This window comes from Camarhynchus parvulus, chromosome 2, assembly GCF_901933205.1.
Source record: "Camarhynchus parvulus chromosome 2, STF_HiC, whole genome shotgun sequence".
NCBI classification, from domain to species: domain Eukaryota; kingdom Metazoa; phylum Chordata; class Aves; order Passeriformes; family Thraupidae; genus Camarhynchus; species Camarhynchus parvulus.
In genome coordinates this window covers 79,653,467-79,676,256 of record NC_044572.1, presented here as the reverse complement: position 1 = coordinate 79,676,256, position 22,790 = coordinate 79,653,467, and the positions used below count along the sequence as shown (strand labels likewise).

General features: G+C 39.1%; 1 protein-coding gene across 7 annotated transcripts in view; it reads right to left on the bottom strand.

Moving 5' to 3' along the window:
* Window positions 1-22,790, bottom strand: part of CTNND2 (catenin delta 2) — a 636,038-nt gene that overhangs the window by 231,005 nt on the left and 382,243 nt on the right. For all 7 annotated transcript variants that reach the window (XM_030971656.1, XM_030971657.1, XM_030971655.1 and 4 more), the window contains one exon: window positions 15,202-15,396. In XM_030971656.1, coding sequence (XP_030827516.1) covers window positions 15,202-15,396 — 195 coding nt within the window. The remainder of the gene's footprint in view (window positions 1-15,201; window positions 15,397-22,790) is intronic.

Here is a 22,790-nt window from a genome sequence, read left to right as displayed (position 1 = left end):
TATCATCTCAGCCCCTGACTACTCCAACCAGAATCAGTAAATAGAGTATCTGGGGTACCACACAGACATTTAGTATGTTCTTACAAACATTTGTCGAAGAGAAAGAGAAGTCCCTGTTAAATATAATGAAAACCCTTTGAAAACCTGATATATGCCCTGATTATGGTTCTCTCGATTGCAGAAACAGCATATAGAAAAGCCAGTCTTTATAATTTAAATATCACAACTTTTATATTAATGCTGAAAATTTAGGTGTATCACTAAATATGCTCATAATGTGATACTCAGAAGCTGACTTTCAGCTTTTGAATGTTCTTCTCACATCTGTGGCAGATGTTAGGAACCACTAATGTAAAAAGCAAGACCACCTTGATCTATGCAAGGATTGTAATTGCACTATACCTGAGTATCTTATAGGGAGACCAAGTTTGCATATGAACTGCTAAAAAAGTTCAGACTTCTAAAGCCAAAGGACATTTTGCCAAGTTAACATAAGAAAGATCAGACCTTCAGAAATTATAAATTAATTAATGAGAATTATCTTGCTACACCTACTTGCTGAAAATTACCTCACTGATGCTGCTGTTTGATTTGCAGGTATTACCTTGTAATTTTGTCTTCTTATTATTTGATATTAGACATTCAATTCCTGTGCTAATCTTCTCCTAGTTTCTTCCATGGAGATTTCAAAATTATTTTCTTTGTTTTCTCCCTTTATTTGTTTTCTTCACTGCTTTGCACTTGCAGTTGATATATACCCTCTCGTGAAAGTTGAAAATTGGATCCCAGTGAGATATCTTTTCAGTGCAAAGTATGCCCACCATCCCACCATGAGTTCATAAATGATATAAATGCAGTACATTCTGTTGGTACCAAATTTATAAGAAGATTTATAAAGCAGATCCTTTTCCCACCAAATATACCATAAAAATAACAAGTGTCAATTATGAAAAAAACTCATCGAGCTTGGGACACACAAACACTTTAACTCAAAATGCTTAAATTAGTGTTTTAAGGCATGTACCAGCCTTTTTGGCATAGAAGTTAAAGAAAATAGCTGTTAATCAAGCTAGTAGCGAACTGGCAATCCAAAGGAACAAGCACAAACAGTCAATTTTAATACTGCTCAAGGTGCATGGTATTACATATAAAAATAATAAATACTACTAATAATAACCTGCTTAGATGTTACTTTTAGAAGCATTTTTCCACATGGGAAGTATAAAATTTTAGAGAAATACGTGCTTGAGGGAAACTGAAAATATTTACTGAAAGAGGGGAAAAATCCTTCCCTGTACTTGGTATTAGCAACTACCTCTAATGCTGTCAAGATTTGACAAAGGCACTATCCTATCTGCTGCTCAAAATACACATGCACATGCAATTTTGCACTTCAGACATGCAAAGTGAGAACAAAACAAAACAAAACAAAAAAGCAAACACTACAGGATTTCAAGATACAAGGCTTCAGTTTAGATTTAAAATATTTAGGACCTTCTGCAAATACCAAATACCACAGGAGTTCTGTGGAGGCTGAAATCTTTGCTATATGACTTCTCATACTCAAACCAGAAGAAACACCGTAAAAACTACAACAACTTTATATTTCTCTTGTTTTCCATTTGTTCCTCCCTCACTTTTCTGCACTCTTTATTTTGTCCTATCTAGTTTTTCTTGCAATCAAAATCCTCAGCCAGGGACAAATGAAAAGGACTTTTCAGCAAATCTTCCTTTGCATCCTCATGAGATGGGCTCTTCACCAGCCAGCCAGCCTTTGATTTCAAACACATCAACCTTTTAGGACTTCCAGGATTGTTCTGCCTAATTCTTTCTGCAGGCTTCAGCTTTCTCCAGATGCTCCTATTTTGTGTAAGTCAGGGGAAATACATCCTCCTTCCCTCCAGTCAGCTTCCCCATCCTCAGCTCCATGCTTTAAGCAGCTGCTCCTGGCAAACAGGTCTCCCTGCTGCACAAGGATATCTTTCAAGGGAACACAGCACAATGTACAGGGGAAATGCAAGCAAACTAAAAAAAACTAATACAGAACAGGATGGCGCATAGCAAAAAAGGCCTCTTTTCCACCCACAAACATGTTAGTCATAATTTCCTCAAGTACTGGTTACACCTAGCTGTCACACCTACTTGTAATTAGTATGTCTACAAGCTGGTAGAAGTAGGTATTCAGTAATATTTTAATCATCAGATGTTTTCATGACATGGTGAGGAGGAAGCCTTTTTATCAAGGCAACATCCCTGTCTACCAGATACCATCACAGGAGATTTAGATTTTTCTTACTTTTCCATCCCATCTTAAAAACCACAGGTGGCTGTTTAGCTGCTATGCTCCCACTGCTATGGGAAATACTCAGGGCCTCTCTGAATTATTTAATAGGCTCATTGCCATTGCTGGCAGCTGTAAAGTACTAATCCTAATGAAGGTCATGAACGTATTCATAGGGAGTGTACACTCCAACCAATCATCTCCTTACCACTGCAATATCTACATGCCATTCTTTTGCAGAAGAATTCCTTGTTTCAGAGAAACCAAGGAAACATCACTTGTGCTCTGTATATTGAGTTCAATGAGTCTTTCAACACAAAAATGGACAATCTTTGAAGACTGAAGAACTGAACTCAGTGCTACTGCACTGTGTCCTTTCAGTTCCATTTTGTAAGAATGTTCTTCAGATCTAACACTAATTGTAGTAGTAAGGCTGAACACTCCTCTCCTTTGCTTAGAAACCTACGTTTATTCTATAATGCAGAAAGAGTCAGTCAAAGAAAATAATGCTGCTTTGGTTTCTGAGCTATTCCTCTCTTTACATTACAGCTGTTACCTGGGCAATTCAAAGGCTTTTGTCTATCTTGTTCCACTTCAGTTTGCCCACTCTCACATTGTGTCTTAGTTCCTTTTTTTTTTCCTGTTGGGGGAAGCTGCATAACTGCCACTTCCTAACCTTCAGCATGGAGAATTATGGAATTATTTTCTTCATCACCAATTTAGACTTAGCATTTCTTTACTACTAATTAATTTACTTATGGGTTCGTTAGGCAATTAGCTGGTGTCAATCTGAAATCACCTGGTACCACCAGGATTGGCAATGGAAGCAAATAACTTTATGAATGAAGTCATCTATAAAGATTTTTGTACTTCTAAGCAAATGTTAATGCAGAAACATGTGGATGAAGTAATTCAGTGAGCACTAATAGTGACAGAATTTGTATTTTAGAAACCTGTATTTCAATTCAACAGATATAGTGGCTGAGTGAGTTCCTGCCCAAGTTAATTTTGCAACAGTGCTTAATGGGTCTTCAGTGAAGCCTGAAGTCCAAACCTGAATGCAGCCTCTTCCACAGCTGGGTTTGTCATGGGCTTCACTGCTGTGCCCCATCTCACATCCCCACATCCATAACCTCCTCCAATTCTACATCCTTCCCTCCTGGTCATTTACCACCAGGAGGTTCCAGAGTTACAGGGTGTCCAAGAGTTCCAGAGTTACAGGGTGTACAGTAACACAGCCTGCATCTCAAAGGCCTGTATCTCAAAAGCACATATAGCTAAAGCATAATTTTAAAATCCACCTAGTCCAAGTGGACACCAGGGTTTTATGCAGATATTAGAATTTCAACTGTATATTTTCAATTATTTCAGATTTCCAACTCAAGGCTGGAATGACTTCCTTGTTTACAACCAAACAGAGGAGAAGCCTCATTTTTCAAGTTATCAGTATTAAGAAATATAACACTTTTTTCCACCTCCAGGAACTGACTGCATTTTAAATCTGCCAGATTTTAATCTCAGTAATATATGCAACTTTCATTCTCAGGTTCAGCTCCTACCATGTTTCAGTGATGCTGCTCTGCACGTAAAAAATGGTGCGTACACATAATGTGATAATCAGATGCCAACTCTGGCTGCTGAAGACGTTATTGCCAAGATCTTTTCTCAGATTGTGTCTTCTCTCTCTGAGCTCCATCCCTCAGTTTAGGAAGAACGTGCAGTTTAATTCATTTGTTACATGAGCATTTAAACAGAGAAATCAACAACTGCCCTTCCAGAATTTGACATACTAAAATTCATCATGGGAATTTCCTCACTAGAGATAAAATTCAACCCTGAGCAATGGCACAATACAGGAGACATATACATCTCTTTCTTCTCTTTGCAGTAATACATGATTTCACACCCTGTGCGTGGGACAAAATGACCCAATCACAGCAAATCCACACAGACCACGCCGCTGCACATAAATGAGCCTACTGCAACTAAATCTCTGCTTTCACTCCTAAAACAACCTTCTCTTGAAATTTCTGAAGTTTCCTGTCCATCTGGCCAGCATAAAGCTGAACACATGGACAGAAGTCATAGTTAATATATAAAAAATATATATAAATAGTATGAGACGATAACAGATTAACAGACTGCACTGCATCATGCTACAGTCATCGAGCACATGGACATCATCTCCGTCAGATTTTGAGTTTTCCTTATTTAGGGCACTATAATCCTAAGCAGTCAAGTGGCTACTAAATGGTATTTCTTAGAACATCCTAATAAACATCAGCTTTTTAATTAGTAGTTTCCACTCTGGAATAGACAGTTGTTTTGTTATTAAGGTAATCACATTTGTGTTCCAGTGCCAGACCATGTGGTATGTTCACCTTAAACATTAGCCTAACTTCTGCAAATGATAGTTTAAAAATTGTTGAATACATTTAAGTAAAAACTACTTTATTTGTATACTTGTACTCATAAAAACTACAAGTGAACTGCTGAAAGTACGACAAAGGAATAGTTCTAAAAGTAGCCAGCCTTGTACTAAGAAAAAAGAGAAAGAGTATAGCCTGAGTAAAAAAAAAATGGACTGGTGATTTTTAAGGGTGCCTTTAAATGTAATACTGCAGAAGGAATGGTCCTCTAACAAAAGATTTAGTCATCTTAAAGACATGACTGGGGAGTTACCTGAGGCACAGCAGTGTTTTTGTTCAGCAAAGATTTACAAGAACAAGATTTATGAAGGGTGTTTGAATTGAATTTTTATTTCATGAATGACAACCTTGCATTTCTACGCAACACTGAAGTATACAAATGAGAATGGATGTCCTGCATCACTTAAATCTAATGTGATGAATCTTTAAAGAGAGACTACAGCTGTACAGTAAATAGATGACAAATACACCTACAGTTTCTGGCACAAACACTGTATTTTCTCAGTAGTGGCAGATGAGATTTACAGAGTATGTACTCCCTTGAGCAAGATTTTATAATCACAGCTCTCCCTCAACAGGTGGCAAAAGTCAAGGGGCACCTGAGAAATGCTCAGACATGTTACAAGTCATTCTCTTAAAAAAAGGAGAATACAAGAATTAGAAAATATATGGAATAAAATACAAGCCTCTGGAGGTATCCTGCTCATGGGACACAGGACAGAATTCACAGATACTAACCATTCTAAAAGGTTTCTATTCTGAGTGGTAAAATCTTGTCTGTATCCATATGGGTACAATTCCTCTACAGAACCCAATCACGGGCTCAGTACTTTGAAACTACAACTATTTTATTTGGAGAAATGCTTCTGCACTGTAAGGGGGGATATTGCTTTCAGATTACAAAGATGATTCTGAAGGGTTGTAACATCTGGCCCCTCCCTCTCCATTGCTGTCCACAGGATACTGCTGAAGTTGAAACTAGTGCATTTTGTTATTCCTCTGCTAAATTTTTAATAGGAAGGAAATAAAATAGAAAATTCTTTCTCACAGAAGAAAAAAAATCACCTAAAACATATATGCAAGACTATAACACAGGTAAGACTATACGAGCAAACCTGGATCTGACAAATGAAATGAGATTATGACTTTGTATTGCCTTGAGGTGATTTGTTATTCTTTATGCAGATTACTAAGGTATTTTCTGCTCAATTTACTTTGTACTGAAGATTTGTTCCCTGCTTGCTTCCTATAATTCTCTCTCCCAAAACAATGTTATCAAGTGGATGTCAGTTAGGAGTACAGGTCTATTATCACAACATCACCAAACTGAAAGAGATGTAGTTGTAGGAGTAATTCTTCTTTTTAATTTCTTTGAAAACATTATGTCCTATAGCCAGAACTCCATGCCGTGTGATTTATCAGCATGATCCTCAATTAATCTACAGCTGTGCCATCACAGCACATCCATGTACAGCAGCTTATGTCATAACAAAACAACCTGTCCCCCAGCCAGAAAAAAAGCCACCATCTAAGCAGAAAGAAGCAATATTTGGTATTTATAGCTAACTCTTTTAGATCAGAAAGAATGAAAAATTAAATACAGAATTAAGAAGCAGCATAAAGGACAAAGAGTTTAATCTAAATGGGGCAATTGAAAGCTGATAGTTCTGTTGTTCCTCCTTTTCCCTTGAACTGAGAGTTTTAGAGACAAATAAAAAAAATGTATATTTGAAACCAAAGTTCCCTTTTTCTTTTAAATCATGTATTTGTAATACAAGAAAGAGCATGTGACAGGTAACTTTTGATTAACAGCTAGCTGACATTCTGAAATTAATTACTATATCAATGTACTCACTGGTGCCTCCTGTAAGAACCTGACAACATCTAACTGCTGGTATACACAATTTTTTTTCTCCTCTAAGCCCCTTTAAATTCCTTTCACTCATTAATCTGAAGTCTATGGAATTAGAAGTGATACATCTGGTTAGCTAAATTCCAATTCCCTGCTGAAAAGCAATACTTAACCTGAGAAAGGATAACTGTCCATTTACTGGGATATAAAGTGCCTTTGGAAACTGCCACTGGGGATATGCAAGGCTCAGGCTTCTGATTCCCAAAGCTGAAGTTATGTTTGCACATCTTACAGGTGCAGCAAACTGAACTAAGCCCTCTGTATGTGATTCATCATGGCATTAAAATTGCAGTCCCTCAATGTCATTCTACATAGTCTCATTTTATTTCATGCTGTGTTAATTTTCTAAATTTTCTTCAGCATGTTTAAATCATAAGACAGCTTCACTGATTTGAAACAGCTAAAAACAAAGAAGTTACCAAGGGACCATCAAAAAGATATATCTCCAAGTAAAGCTTCAAAAAACCCCCCTTGTATTTGTTTCAGGTATCATCTCAATGTTGAGCATCAAATGCAAGGTGCAGAAAACCTGTGGTATCAATTCAGGTGGGGGATGAAGGGATTTAGAGCAGCCCTGCCCAGAAGGACCTGGGGGTGAATGAGAGGCTGGACATGACCCAGCCATAGGCCCTCACAGCCCAGAAACCAATTGTATCCTGGGCTGCATCCAAAGCAGTGTGGGCAGCAGAGTGAGGGAGGGGATTCTCCCCATCTATGCTGCTCTGGTGAGACCCCACCTGGAGTGCTGCAGCCAGCTGAGCATAAGAAAGACACAGACATGTTAGAGATGGTCCAGAGGAGGGCCACAGAGATGGTCAGAGGGCTGGAGTGCCTCTCTGATGATGGGAGGCTGAGAGAGTTGTGGTTGTTCAGCCTGGAAAAGAGAAAGCTTCAGGGAGATTTGAAAGGGTACCTGAAGGAGGCCTAAAATAAATCTGGGGAGGGACATTTTAGCAGGGCTGTTGCAATAGGACAAGAGGCAATGGTTTTAAACAGAGGCTAGAAAGAAGGAAAGCTTGTTTTACAATGAAGGTTGTAAAGAGCAACTGGAACAGGCTGCCCAGAGGCAGGTGGTAGATGGCCCATCCCTGAAGACATTCAAGATCAGGTTGGACAGGGCTCTGCACAACCTGGTCTGGTTGAAGAAGTCTCTCCCTACTGCAGAAGGCTTGGACTACAGGATCTTTGAAGGCCCCTTGCAACCCAATCTATTCTATGACTCTATCATTCTGTTCTAAACTATTTCATGACCACCATTAAAAAATCCCAACAAATTTCAAAGGTCAAAATATTAAGGTTTAAAACCTTAAAATTGGTTCAAGAACAGTTTATCTGTAAAAGCATACCTAAAACCACAACCCATTTGTGATAAAACACAACTACAATAAAGTAGCTTAACTGTTCTTGAAAGAAGAGTACATCACTCTAAAGGATTCAGACATCTAAGTTTTTCATATGTCAAATTTTTGAGTATTTGAAATTACTTCACAATATGTAAAAAATACCCATTGAAATAATGACTTCTAAAAATTTCGAAGATATTCACTACTTCATTAGATACCAAGGCAAGTATTTATGGTCTTGTGTAGATTATGTACTTTGGCTCATTTCATGCATCCTTTGTAGACTCATTCTCCTTTTCTACAGGACAACAAAGGAGGTTAGAGACATGACAAAATGTTGAGAACTAAAGAAAGGCTAAGCTGGACCAGCATAAAAAACATGCAGCAAATGAAGCCCTTGGGTATTTCAAAGCAGCATTAAGAAGCCCACGCAACACCCTCCTCCATCCTTGCTGCAAAAATCTGTTAAAAAAATTCCTTGGACCTACTCATCAATTACTGTTCCCACAGACCTCTGGCTCCCTTGCTGGCAAGGCAGGGCCATCAGGCAGCAGAGCAGCACTCCCTCCCAGGACAAGGCAAAGTCTCTGCCCCACCAGGCCAGCTGCAGAGGGAGGGCAGGGCAGAGGCAAGGAGATGGTGGCCAGGGCAGCTTTCCAGAAGCCACTTCACAATGCCAGACTTCTGTCTACCAGGTCAGTGAGATGGAAGTTTGAAGAGGTCAGGCCTTTCATAGAGGGAGGGAGCCCCCAGGGAGCCGGGGCAAATGACACATGAACCTGGCTCTGAGAGCCTGGACTGCCTCACTTCACTTGTGCAAAGCAAATGAGAAGAGGAAGAGGTCAGAGCCATTTGAATACCCCCAAGAACCAAAACTAGCAATGTCCCCTCCCTGCAAAAAAAACAAACTCAAACAAAGATTACAATTCATTTTGTATGGGGTATTCCTGCCTGGGGCAGAAGAAAAATGGGCTTTTGGCTTCTCCCTCCTACTTCTTCAGGTCACAAATAGAGACATGATCCTCACCATAGACACCTCATCAGATAGAACAAGGAGGCACTCAGTCATGTTGTGAAAAAGCCATCAGCCCGTGACAAAACAAGGACTAGGTTTTCTTGTACACCTTCTCCTTAGACACTGCTTAAACTCCAGGACAGCAAAAGCCCAGGCCAAGCACAGCAGGCATAAAGCAGCAAATGCTGCCACTGCCACCTGGCTCCTCTTCTCATCCCTCCAGCAGTATCTAGTCCACGAAGAAAGACTGGACTCCAGAAAAACACCCTGCTTCTACCCTACTAAAGAAGGGTAGAAGGAGAAATGCAACATTACTACAAGCAGCACTTGAGATAAAGCAGCCCTTAGTGGAGACACTTCCTTCAGCAAATGAAGTACCAGGCAGGAGTGGGATGGAAGGCAGAGAAGAGGACAAGAGCATCTGTCCAGATACTCAATGGCAATTCTCACCTTTGGCAGTTTTTCCTGACCTGCATCACAGGACAATGAAATATTGTGTTTATCCTGCCACTGGCAAATGGCCTGGAGCAGCAGATAACTCTTTCCTTTGAAAAGCTGCTGTCTTGGCTGTTAACCACTCTCCAGTCAGCATTCTTCCTCCACACAGAAATCCCGCTTGCAAATAGACATATTTCTGCTTTGCACCTGCCATCACAAATTCCACAGGTCTCTTCTCTTGGATCTCTGTGCCATGATGCCCAGGAAGTGGTGCAGCCTGTGGCAGTACAGCTTTTGGGAACAGACATGTTCAGAGCTGCTGGTGTACTGGTGGAAGCACTCAAGCATCAGCGGGAGGAATCTCAGGGAGGTGGACCTGGCCTGAAGGAATGGAGGCCATCAGAGAAGCCTGAGGGCAGCCTGGCAGCTGCCTGCACACACAGGGCCATTGGGCAGCTCTGAGGGTAGCACAGAAGTGCTGCAGTGTGCACCTGCCACAAACACGCTCCCTGATAGGTAACCCATTGCAAGAGCATGCCTGATAAGCCCTGCAGATCCCACCCTAAGCAACTCTTCAGAGACAATACAAACTTGTACTGCCTAGCCTTCTACTCCGCAATCTCCTTTCAATAAATCCTTCCTTTCAGGGTTCTCTTCAATTTCAGCAGATCAGTCACAGACTCCTCATCCTCCTAATGCTCTCAGAATGGTCGCTGCAGTACTCTGCATGCTCTGTCTCCATCAAGGAGATAGCTCAGCTCCATGCACCCAGAACTCCAACGGGTACCAAGTGGTCATGGAACCACACCAAGCTGCTGGACTTTGAAGCCCATTCAACTATGACTGAACTGTGTCACAACACCTTCCCTATGGTGACCTTCTGGGGACTGAGACAGAGACCATTCTCAGGTTGTGCATGCCAAGACCATCCCTAAGCTTTCATCCAGGCTGCCAGGGCTGTCCTGATGCCAGCAAGATGCACGTGCCCTTCACAGAGCTGAGGAGGACAGGTTCACCCCGCCAGCGCATCCTTGTCGCTTTTGTAAGGCTGGGGTCTAAAGTATTTGCCTGCAGCCCCTGAAACTAGTGAGTGCTCTTAAAGCATGTTTTAAGATCTCTGCAGGTTTTAAGATCTAAATGCTCACGGTTTACCAGCTCTTACACAGCAACACTTACTTCATCTGATAAAGCCGCTCTTTGTAGAGAGTTCAGAACAAGCACAGTTCTCCCATTTCTCATCCCTCCCTCCCAGACCACTGGGGATAGTGTTCTTTCAAGGCTTTTACAAACTTTACCTGGAAATTACATCCTTTTTACAGAAGAGGGCTCATCTGTTTCTCTGAGAGACCACAATAAAAGCATGAGCTTCCAGACAGTGATGCCAGCCTCTGGAGGGTGATGACAACTGTTCATACAGACCCCACAGCTGACAAAGCTGTGCTCCTGAGCTCAGCACTGACAGCCCACAACCAGAACAGTGAGGATGCTTTGTCCTCAAGGCAGCTACAGAAATCCCAGGCTTGCAAAATAGCGTGATTTTGTCTGTTTTGCCTGGTTTCATGTTTGATGTGGATTAAATGTCAATAACTATAGACTAAACCTCTAGTTCAAAATTCTAATTCTGCAAAAAAGCAAACAATCATTGACTCCATGTGCCACTCTGGCTGAAAGGCAACCCTTCCTCCCTCTTAATTAACAGCCCTCTTCAAATTCCATCAGTGTTCATGTAAACATCCCATCAAAAAAGCTTATCTCTCCTATATGAATAATTCAAAACCTTTAGGTTTATGAGGAAAATCAGTAACAAACCTGTCTGAACAAAAATTATTAGTGTTATTTAGTTGAGTTACAAATACAAGCTATAAGTTGCTATTCAGTAAATAAATTAATTTGCTTTTTCTATTGTGTCTGAGTGCTCCCTTCAAGCACATCCTTTGAGGCTTCCCATTTCAAAAGGAAAATTTCACACTTATTGCTTTTAGTGCAAAAGTCTGGGCTGGTACTTTTTATATGAGAGAAGGCATTACCCTTTGAAGAGCAAAAGGGATTGTTAAGTAAAAGCTTAACAACCAAAAGAGCTTTTACAGCTACTGCTGTCAAATTTGAAACATTATTTTTAGCTTGAACAGCATGACAGTAACACACCCAGTTATAATTTACACTACAGGTACAGGCTGGCTGGAGAATGGAACAAGACTAGACCTGGGGAGACAGACCTGGGAGAGTTTGTGGATGAAAAGCTCAACATGATCTGGCAATTTCTGCTTGCACTCCAAATATCCAACTGTGTCCTGGGCTGCATCCAAAGCAGCATGGCCAGGAGGGCCAGGGAGGGGATTCTGCCCCTCTCTTCTGGTCTCCTCTGAGACCCCACCTGCAGTGCTGCAGCTCTGGGGTCCTCTGCACAGGAGGGACAGGGAACTGCTGGAGCAAGCCCAGAGGAGGCCACTAAGATGCTCAGAGGGCTGGAGCACCTCTTCTGTGAAGACAGGCTGAGAGAGTTGCGGCTGCTCAGCCTGGAGAAGGCTCCAGGAAGACCTCAGAGCCCCCTTCAGTACCTGAAGAGGGCCTACAAGAGCTGGAGAGTGACTTTTCAAAAGAGCACTTAGTGACAGGACAAGGGGGAATAGAGTTAAACTAAAGGAGGATAGGTTTAGATAAGATATGAGGAAGAAATTCTTTATGCTGAGGGTGGTGAGGCACTGGAACAGGTTGCCCACAGAAGCTGTGGACTCCCCATCCCTGGAAATCCTCAAGACCAGGCTGGATGGGGCTCTGAGCAACCTGGTCTAGTGAAAGGTTTCCTGCCAGTGACAGGGAAGACAGAATGTCATGATCTTTAAGGTCCCTTTCTACACAAACCATTCAGTGATTCTTTGAAGAATTCATCATCGCCAAAGGTATTAGGGGGAGATGTTCAGACATGTTTTCTATCTTCTGCAGTATGCAGTGCAGAACAATCACCATGCATTTCATTCTCAAGTGAAATACAAAGAAAATACTAAAATTAAGAACCAAAACACCACCCAAAAAACAATGAGTATATACAACAAACTTAATTTAGTTCACCTCATAGAGAAATTTTAGCTTATTGTATTTTGCTTACTGAATGTTCATTCACCTAGAAGACAAAAAGCTCTTGAGAGGGCTTTATCCTCAGTTGTGTAAACATTCTTGAATGTAATATGTATTTAAGGGCTCATAAAATAGAAAGGTGATGTCTATAGTAAGTGACCATTCTTGGTTACTTTTCCAAAGTAAGTGAAATTTTCAAATTCAGGAATAACGTTCTTTAAAAGCAAACAAACAAACCAAACAAAAACCCCATAAAAATCCCTTCAAACCCCACAAAGTACAACAAAAGTAAAAAAAAAAAAAAAAAAAACCAAACCAAAACCAACCAAAAAAGAAACCCCACTAAAAAAGAAATTAAATGGCTTGCAAGTATAACTAACTTAATTTTTATTTCCAATGGGCAGTGTGAGCTGCAGAGAAAAAAATCCTTTGGACAGCATCTTAAAAGTTTGTCTTCCCTTTTTTTTCTGTTGGATGAGGAAAAGCATGCATCATCATCATGATTAAAGCTATTTTTGTCACACACAAAGGGTGTGAACTATGGTGTACGAAGGAGCGCTCTGAAGTCTTAAAGCTCCCCACTCTGCCATGACTCATGCACACAGAATATACAGGCCATGAATCCTTGGCACCTATCTTCACGGAGTACACAGTAATCTATATCCCCCATATCTTACACCAAATAGCAATCTAGTCTTAAATTAAAAAAAAAAAAGAAAAATCAACACTTAAGAAAACCCAATAAAGGAAAAAAAAATTATGTGCAAACTTGAACTCCTTTCTCTCCTCTCTGTTAATGTGAAAACAATTGTATGATTTCCATCAGAAAGGATATGTTCCTATTGGTATTTGGGCTAGAGGCAGGAGTCTGAGAGCTGATCCAATCCAGCTCAAAATTCCCTCTGAGCACTGACAGCTCTTCAGCCTGGCTGTGTGAAAAGCTGACAGCTACCAACACAGCAAAAGAGTGATCAGACTGGCACACATCTATCTGCTTTCATTTCCCCTGACCCTGATGATAGGGGTGCAGGGCAGAAGGCATGGGAGGATCAACCCAACACAAAGTTGGACTGATGGGGTCTTTCTTCAGAGTGAGCCTGCAGCAACATTCAAATCCACATCCCAAGTGGCAAAACAAAACTCATCTTCACAGGGGATGTTTCTGCTACCCATATGACTGTGGGGTTTTTTTAATTTTTTTCTCTTTCCTTTTGAAAACCCATCTCCATGTGTAACCAACTAACATCCCGTGTCCCAATTTAATTCACTGTAATTGGTATCTGTGTTGACTAGGTTTCCTTCCTTACTGAGGTGCTGTGAACAGTACAGTCACAAGACAGCCTGCTACTTCAGCACAGACAACCAAAGGGATATTTTGCAAGTGAAACAAGAAACCATCTTCAGGGCATGTCTGGGAAAGAGCATCATATAGGCAATATGAGGCAGCCAAAGGTGGAACAGAAGGCTTAAAGTTCAATAGAAACAGTAGTTTCAAACACTACCACTGCCTCCACAACTCATTGATGTAAGCAGAGATTTTTCTCCCTTTCATCCAAAGAATAGTAATTTTTCTTCATATCCATGTATGACTCTATAGAAAACATGAGACACTGACAGTTTCTTTAACAGAAGGGAAATGGTGCAGTGGTGCTCTCCAAAAAGCATAAAGCTGTTGTTACAGGTATTTTGCTAGATAATTCTCTGGCTAAATTTCCTTTTTTTAAGATTTCCTCTTGTACTCTGAACAACCAAACTTGCATAAGGCAGTAGGACATGCAAAAACGGCCAGCTTTTCCCTTGGAGAAATGGGTTTTTTAAAGAAGTTTTAAAAAAATAGTTTTAAAAGAAAGTGAAGTATCTTGCTCTGAAAAATGCACTTAACTTTTCCTTGATGAAAATAGGAGCGATCTGAAAATGGACATAATCTTCCCTCTTTGATAAACACAGCAAAGATGAAACACCAGAAATACTTACAATTCCTAAGGCAAGTTTCTTCTACATCTGCTTTAGGCTATTTTGGCTGTAGCATTTATATACTCTAATTATTTTGTGCATTAAATACCATAAATATCCCTGTTGATTTTTGATCTATTTGTGGGTTCCAACATACAGCTGTATTTCATTTGGTTGAGAGGACATTCTGCAAGTAGGACTTGTACACCAATGCATTTCAGGGACAATCATTATTATTTATGGATAAACCAGTGATGCTAATAGCTTTTCCCTATGTTACCATTCAATTTTATGTCTGTGTACCTACACCAAAGCATACCTCTGTGGGACAGAGGAAGAAAATGTATTTATGATTTACTTTGAAATCAAGTGAACAATCACTTAGCTTTATGTGGCAGGAACTTTGCAGTCCATTTGCAACACAAAAAATATCCTAGCAATTTCTTCAGAGACAACAGATCTTTCTCCAAGACAATACACTAGATTAATAAAAGTATTTTCTCTCTCTTTATGAGTAAGCTCCCTCCCCAAATTAGCTTAACCTACTGTACATGTAGCACATCATTAGGTACTTCTCCCTTTTGTGCATGTATCTGGGATTCTATTGGTAGCTGCCATCTGCAAAAGGTATTTTATTTGACTGGCATGCACAGAATACATTTGGTTAAGCACATCAGGAAGAGAAGAAGAGTTAGTAGCAGAGAGTAAGTTACATATCTCATAGAAAGACAGTCATGCAGGTTACATCCACCTACCTGTACTAGTGCGATATGTGCCTGTGTGTGCTGGTTGCAGAGGGTCCCCCTGACTCTGGCTGAGACTCCTCATAGGGGGCTTCTGATAAACTCTGTCTTCGTAAATAGGATCTATGTGGTGCTCTGGAGACTGCAGTGCCCTCAACTCGGAGCCAAGGTGGCTGTGCTGGCTGCTGTAAGATGCCCGAGACCCAGCTGCAAACAGATTTATAAGAGACGTTTAAGAGGGAGAAAACAAGAGACAAATACAGGATCTGACTGTTAAAATTTTACCTAAAAGTAGCATTTAAACACCAAAAAAAAAAAAAAATCCCCAAAGAAAGCTAAATAGTAAGTGTTTTCAACATGCAAATAGAAATAGCAAACAAGGGCAGCTACAGCTCAATTTAAACCCTTTAGCTGCATCATTCAGCTGCCTGCATCTACACAAAAATCCTATTTCTTCCAAGGAAACTATATATTTTGGTGAGATAAATATCATGATTATCATCTCTTCTTAAACAGAGACCAAAGAACCCACCACTTCCTCTTAAAAAAAAGAGGAAAAACCCCAACTCTCCCCCCTCCAAAAAACAAAAAAAAAAACCCTGAACAAATTAACCCCAAACCAACCCCCCACCCTCTCATTAAAAATAAAAAAAAACCAAAACCAAACAGACAAAAACAAACAAACAAGAAAAGGCAAAAGCTGTACAACCCAGGAATGTCCTCAACTAAACGGGTCCAGTACTGGGGAAGGTAGGAGGGTTGGGGAGAAAAAACCTGCAGCAGTCAGAACGAGTTTCACATGTTATGCCCATATCCGAAGATCTACAAATTAAATAAGCTGGAGTTGATGAATGGATGTAGATTTACACGAAGGCTGATCTTTCAAATGCTTCTCAAAATTGCAAGAGAATGGTTGTGTCTTATCAACATTTTGTCTTCAACACTTTGAAAAAAAATCAAGTTGCTAAGACTTTCTACAACTTAAATATCCTCTGAGAATGAATAAATTAAACACACCTCCTGAAAAAACCATTTTAAGGATACAGCTTTTTTTTTTTTAAATAACAAGACCAAATGCGATTTTAATAAAACATCTTCTTATTCTACTATTAAAAACAGATTATATTAGAACATTTAAAAAAGAGACTTGTATATTCCAGCTGTGATTGAAGTTGCCACTTCAATCCTTTTGCCACTCAGGTACTTCAGCTCTGTGGTCTGTTATCAAGATTGGCAAGAAGAGTCATGGGGATGCCATACAAACATTACACATTTTGAAGGTAAGAATAAAGTAAAGTAGGCAATAAGTTTGCAAGTGACACTTTACAAATGTCAGATCTATACCACAAAGTGATAACATGCTACTTAAGTGTTTAGAAAAGCAATCAAAGACACCACTATTCTGGCCCTTGCTGCTAGTTCTGTGAGGTTGAAATCCTGGATGTAGGTGATGTTTCAGTAGGCTGAGCTTGTACTGCTCACACCATGGGTGTAGCTATTCCTGCTGAAAGCCTCTGCCACTATCATTGTGTTTGCAGTGGTTTTGTTGCATAAACAGACACTAAATACTTTTAAAATGCAAAGCACAGATATAAAGTAAGATGAGATAGCAACACAGGATGGAAATGAGAAATATACACTGACATAACATTACTTAAACTTTAATACAAATTGTCTGGAGAAAAGAATAATTTATTCCCTTTCCTTCTTCTAATCAGCTTGTGCCATATACGTGTTTTCTTCTGAATTTTTCAACTTTTGTGCATGTTTTTAGCGGAATGCCCTATTTGCATATTTTTCCCTTCAAACATTTTTCAGTCTGAATTGCCATTAGCACACTGCTGAAAGTAATTCTGTTGCTCCCCTTACTAGAAAGTCTGCCAAGAATCCCAAATATTTTATCTATAACTACAGCAATTATCCAGAAAGTTGATATTACTATTACAGAATTAAATTCTTCATGGTCTACATTTTCAAAGTGCTCTTTAGCCTCGCACCCTTGAGACTGATTTTCAGAACAGCTGAACTGCTCCCACTAAGATCTAGTATCCTTCAGAGTGGCCTGAAAAACAGCCTGTTGTGATTACATCCAAATTTCAATGCAAATTTGGCTCAATCAATCTGCATCAGAGGAAAAAATACAGAAAAATTGAGGAGAACATTTCAGACATTTAACAGTGTATCAAAAAATCAGACTTGCTACAGGATAAAGAATTACAACTCCATTCTAGAAGCATTACAATTCTTTTGCCCATGTACAAGTTAACAGTGGTTTTCAAACAACAGATTTTCTTCCTAACTCAGCTTCCTGTAAGCCAAAAGATTTTTCCCATTGAATTCAGTAGCAGTATAACCCAGATATCAGCATGTTTCCAAACTGTTATGGTAATCTAGTGAGGTGGGCTTAATTCAACCTCCTTCATACTCTACCAATAGTTCTCCACTTACAAGTGCTGGTACTAATCTAAATAGAAGTTTAATATTAGTTTATTATGCTAATATTGAACAGAGATTGATTTGCAAATTATACATGTAATTAAGACTATAACACTACTGTACTAAACAGTAAGCACATGTATAACTAGAGGAACTTCTTGACCAAAACCTTTAACCAACCTGATTTGACTGAAAACAGTTAAGCAGCAATCTAAAAACAACTTCAAAGCATCTGAGTTAACAACATTATGACTGAACATCCCCCCAAGAAGGTCAAGAGTTAAAACCCTATCAGGGAGTAACTGCCACTATCCCTCTAACACTTCAAGAAAATGAAGATTTTAACAGGTAACTAAAATATTTTCATTTTAGAAACTAAACTACTCCCAAATCTCAGAAATTAAGGCCATTTTAAAATCACGTCTCTTAAACACCTTAAGTTTTAAGCAAAAATGATACTGTTCTGCATGCAGTTTTACTACTCTATTTCCAAATTATCAGGTATCAATATTTAAACACAAAATACTACTACCCTTTAAGGTTTTTAAATCTAGCTAAAAAGACAATAAATCCGAAGATTTAAAAAGAGATGTAACACTATCAAACTTTTTAATGTTTGTATTAAGTTTGTATTTTAAAAACTACAACAGCAAGTTGATTAAAGTTAAAATTTCCTTTCAGTTGCTCCTAGAAGTTTTTCTATGTATTAATTTATTCAAGTCTCAACTAAGGAGCAACAGTTTTTTATTGCATATTTTATTTAAATATTAAAATCAACTGACTAGTAGCTGTTATACCAAGAGTTATATCCAGGAAAGGTCACACAGATAACTTGGGGATTTCAGACAACTGAATCCCACCTCATCTACACACTCAACCCTCCACCATATTCTGCTGCTTTGGAAGGCACTGGAGAGACAGTTGAGATAACTGATCAAAACAAAGACCATGAACTCAAAGAACTGATGTCACTGAGAAGGAGAGGTGTAATGGGTCTCCTGCCTGTATCCTGGGTTAGCAGCCAACAGCTACATCCCTTCCTATTTAAAGCTGCAAGTTGATCTGTACCACTGCCTTCAAAAACTCTTGCGTTAAAGCAGTTTGAAGCTCACAGAGGCTGGAAAAGCAACCAGGTCAGAATGGAAAAGCAGCAACCAATATACTACTAGGAAGCAATAGAACATAAGATCAGCAAGGCCCATGAGCAGTTTCTCATTAAAGGAAGCTCAGCATCCTCAGAAGTGGTTTCCCTAAATGTAGAGGCATCATGAAAGCATGGCTCCCCCCAGACTGCACTCACCAAACCTTCTTATCCAGCTGCCAGCCCTTCACCCCACTAATAGCACTGCACCTCTCTGGGCTGCCTGAAATCAAAGCAGTGATGTGCAGCAAGGCCACACACATTTCTCCTACATATTCTGAAAATTGACTCAGCCCTACTCCCTGGCCAGCCTGCCCTGACATCAACGCTGGTTTTCTTTCAGAGACATCATCAGGCATCAAGCCCATTCACAGACAGGTCTATGCTCAAGTTCAAAGAAAACTCATCATTAAACTTTCAGTCCTGCTAGTTGTTATTTACAGATGATGTATTCAGCACCAGAGCATAGTCAGAACTTTCATGATCATGGTAGTCAAAAAGTGGGGTAGTAGATTAATTTAAAAAGTCCAAACAAACCAAAGCAATCCAAAACCATTGAGAAGAACTAAACCATTATTTAGGGATTCAAGAAACCATCCATTAATCAATTATTCCAATAGTCCAATCTTGTTTGACAAAAGACTGAGAAATTATTTGATTGCAGTGCCACAGATGCATCACAGCAGAAGGTATACAGAGGACTATACAGCTCTAAAATAGCTGTGATAGGCACCAAATTAAGAAAAAAAAGTTAAATATAATTTTTTTAAACAGAAACTGATTAACTATATGAACAAAAGCATAAGATAAGGAGAATCTTCTGTCTTCTGAAGCCTTCAAGACTGAAACCTGAAGCAAGTGGAACATCCTATCTTCTGCATCACTGTGGAGCTTTTAGAAGTCATCTGTGGCAAGGTTCCACTGGGGTATCACATGAGCTCCCAGCCAGGTGAACTGGATTAGGGCAACAAGGATAACCTAGAACTGTCCAGATGAAAATACATATTCCTACATGTGGTATTTCCTCTCTTCCCACTTTCAAGAGGGGCAATAGAAAGAACAAATGAAAAGTGCAGCCCTACCAAATTGGATCAAAAAGTCAATCTCTACTCTTCACACTTAAAAAATGCCCACCCTACTAGCTAAATTTTTCCATGTTAGTTTGATACATTCCTTCACAGCATAGGGAAATAGTTGTTTCCTAGGAAATGCTCTTTTTTGAAAAAGTCTCACTTCCCACAGGAAGATAAATACTGTAATCAGACAAGTGTAACATGAGAGATATACACCAAATAATCCCTAATTGCTCTTCATAGCTGGTGCAGGCTGTCAAGAAAATAAATACAACAGACACATTTGAATGACACTGCTGATCTGACAGTTTAGGTCAATAAAGTAAACCAATATATTGGCATTTGTCATTGCAAGAAACTAAAGACATTAAAATTACTGAAATTAATGGATCACGGCCATTGCATATGCTCTAATAAATCTTGTACAGTTTTTATTTGTGCCTCTTTTTAAAGGCTCTGTAACTTATCATCCTGCCTTGCTACACCTTTAAGAAGAAGCCCTACAAAGTCATGATACTCTCTAAACATTTCTAATAGCAAGAGCATGCGGTACTGTCCTCCTGTCCAGGATTTAAGAGCTCCTTGGAAACACAAAATATGCAAGTGATAATCTCGATGTTAAAAAACCTATTCAGATTTGACCAGGTATACCATTCAGCCCTCATTCAGAAATCCTTGATCATTAAATACATTGATCAAGAGTCCTGTTAAAAAATTTCCTTATGTATATGATGGAGGAGCATCATTAGTGACACATGAGCTGAAGATCAACAACCATTGTATTACCCCTTATCAGTTACATGTTAACAACTTAATTTAATTAATTAAACTTTGTTGCAACCCCACACCTATCAACACACAGCAGACCTCTGGCTACTTAAGGCTCTAAGTACCAAAATCAGACTGAACACACTACAACACTTTGCACTTAGAAGATGCCTCTTTCTGACAAGGAAGATTGAAGATCTACAGCTGGCTGCATCAATTCTTAACTTTAAATATAATGACAACGTTGCTTGCACTAGAAGTTTAAAAAAAAACAACAAAAAATAAACAACCACCCCAAGACTATGGTAAAATTGCAATAAGCCCATCATTGAGATAAGAGCCTGCAGGCACAAAATCTGAAAGAGAATCATAGGAATTTTGTGGCTTTGATTTATTGCATGCTTTTCAGAAGACTGAAAGAACTTTTTGATTTAAACAGCACATTATGGCTGAAAACCCTTTTTGATGTACCTTTCTCTTAGATGCTTGTCCTGAAATGTTACTATTAAGTAAATAGTAGCATAATAATAAAAATGCTACTTATTAAATAAATATATGTATACAGTAGATCAGGTCATAGCTTCACTGCAATTCTGAAAACATGTGAGAAAGAGCATATGAACAGTGGGATTTTTACTTTGAACTCATATGTTATGAAACCTGTTTTACAGACACTAACCTATTTTAATTTACATAGTAAAGAAATTGATGTGAACACAAGTGCAGAATTAGAAGTGAACAGGAGGAGAAGTGGAGTCAAACATTCACAGCTCAAGTTTTGATACTGACTTTGTTTTGTGCCAGAAATTTAAGCAGAAACATCTCCAAAATGCCTGCCTGAATGCATACTTCTTCAAGTTATAACATCGAAAAAGGAAAGTATGATCTACAAGTAATATGATTATAAATAAAACTAATAGAACTCAGATAAGGGAAATGTAACAGCACTGTATGATGAAAATTACTGCACCAAAGAGAAGAAAACCCTTCTAACCTGACTACTGAAAGTGAACACAAATTGTTAAGACATGACAGATGGTTAAATTAACCAGTAAGACACGACAGGCCATATGGCGGCTCCAGCTAATGCACACCTTGGTACATCAGCTTGGGCCCCTAGCACACCAAACACCTGCAGTCACTAGAATCAGGACACAGTCTCCAGTGAACTCTTTTTAACTGGGTTTAGGGCTTTTTTAAACACAGGATTCTCACCTGTTTAGATTTTACATACACACAAACACAAATGTATAATTTTTTTCTTTCCCAAAATACTAGAATGAAAGATTAATGAAAGCTCAGAACTGAAACTCATTTCTGTTTTTACACTTTTTTCATTCTCACTACATCACTCTCTCTCTGACTCAGGACTATTTGTACAGATACAGAAAGAAATAATGCCTTCAGTGAATTAACTAATTACACATGACATCTTTCAACTGATATCAAACTCTGGATGCCTGAAAAAAGCCCTACGGATATGCTACTCTGGCATCCTCAGCCCACATGACAGGAGCTCACCACCAAACAAAAAGCCCCAATATTCAAGTCCCCAGAACTAAAAGAGCAGCCTTGCCTCACCTGTCAGTATCTTAAATTTCTTTTCCCCAGGTTTTCTCCTTAAAGGATTGAAGTAGAATATGATGCATGGTCTGGAGTGTTTCTGCAAACTCTCACTGCACTGTTAAACCTATTAGCAGTGTCACTGTCAGGGTACTGCCACATTCAGCTCACACTGTGGAATTCCCCAGACATAATTTGTCTGTTAACTAGATTAAGCATCTTAGAAAAGTCTCCTCAAAACAGATTGGCTTTGGCTGCTTAAGGGACACTGCAAAACCAACATCTGAACTAAGGCCAGCAGTTTTCACATTAGTGCTAAAAATAGAGAAAGGACGGAGGAAAAAAAAAAGAGATTACACTTTTGTAAGTGTAATAAACAGGCCCCAAATAAACTTTAAAAATCATTCAATAAAGTTTATTATGTCTTATAAGAAGTACCCACATAATTTTTATCCTATTTAAACTAACCAAATATTAAGTTATTAAGTTTTTAACCAAATATTGGCATCCATTACATTTCTCAGCATGTTTAAAAGAAAAATAAAGGTAGAAATATTTTTAAATAGTCCATAATTTTAGCCATGCCATCTAACTTCACTGTAAAGTATTGTATCAGTTAT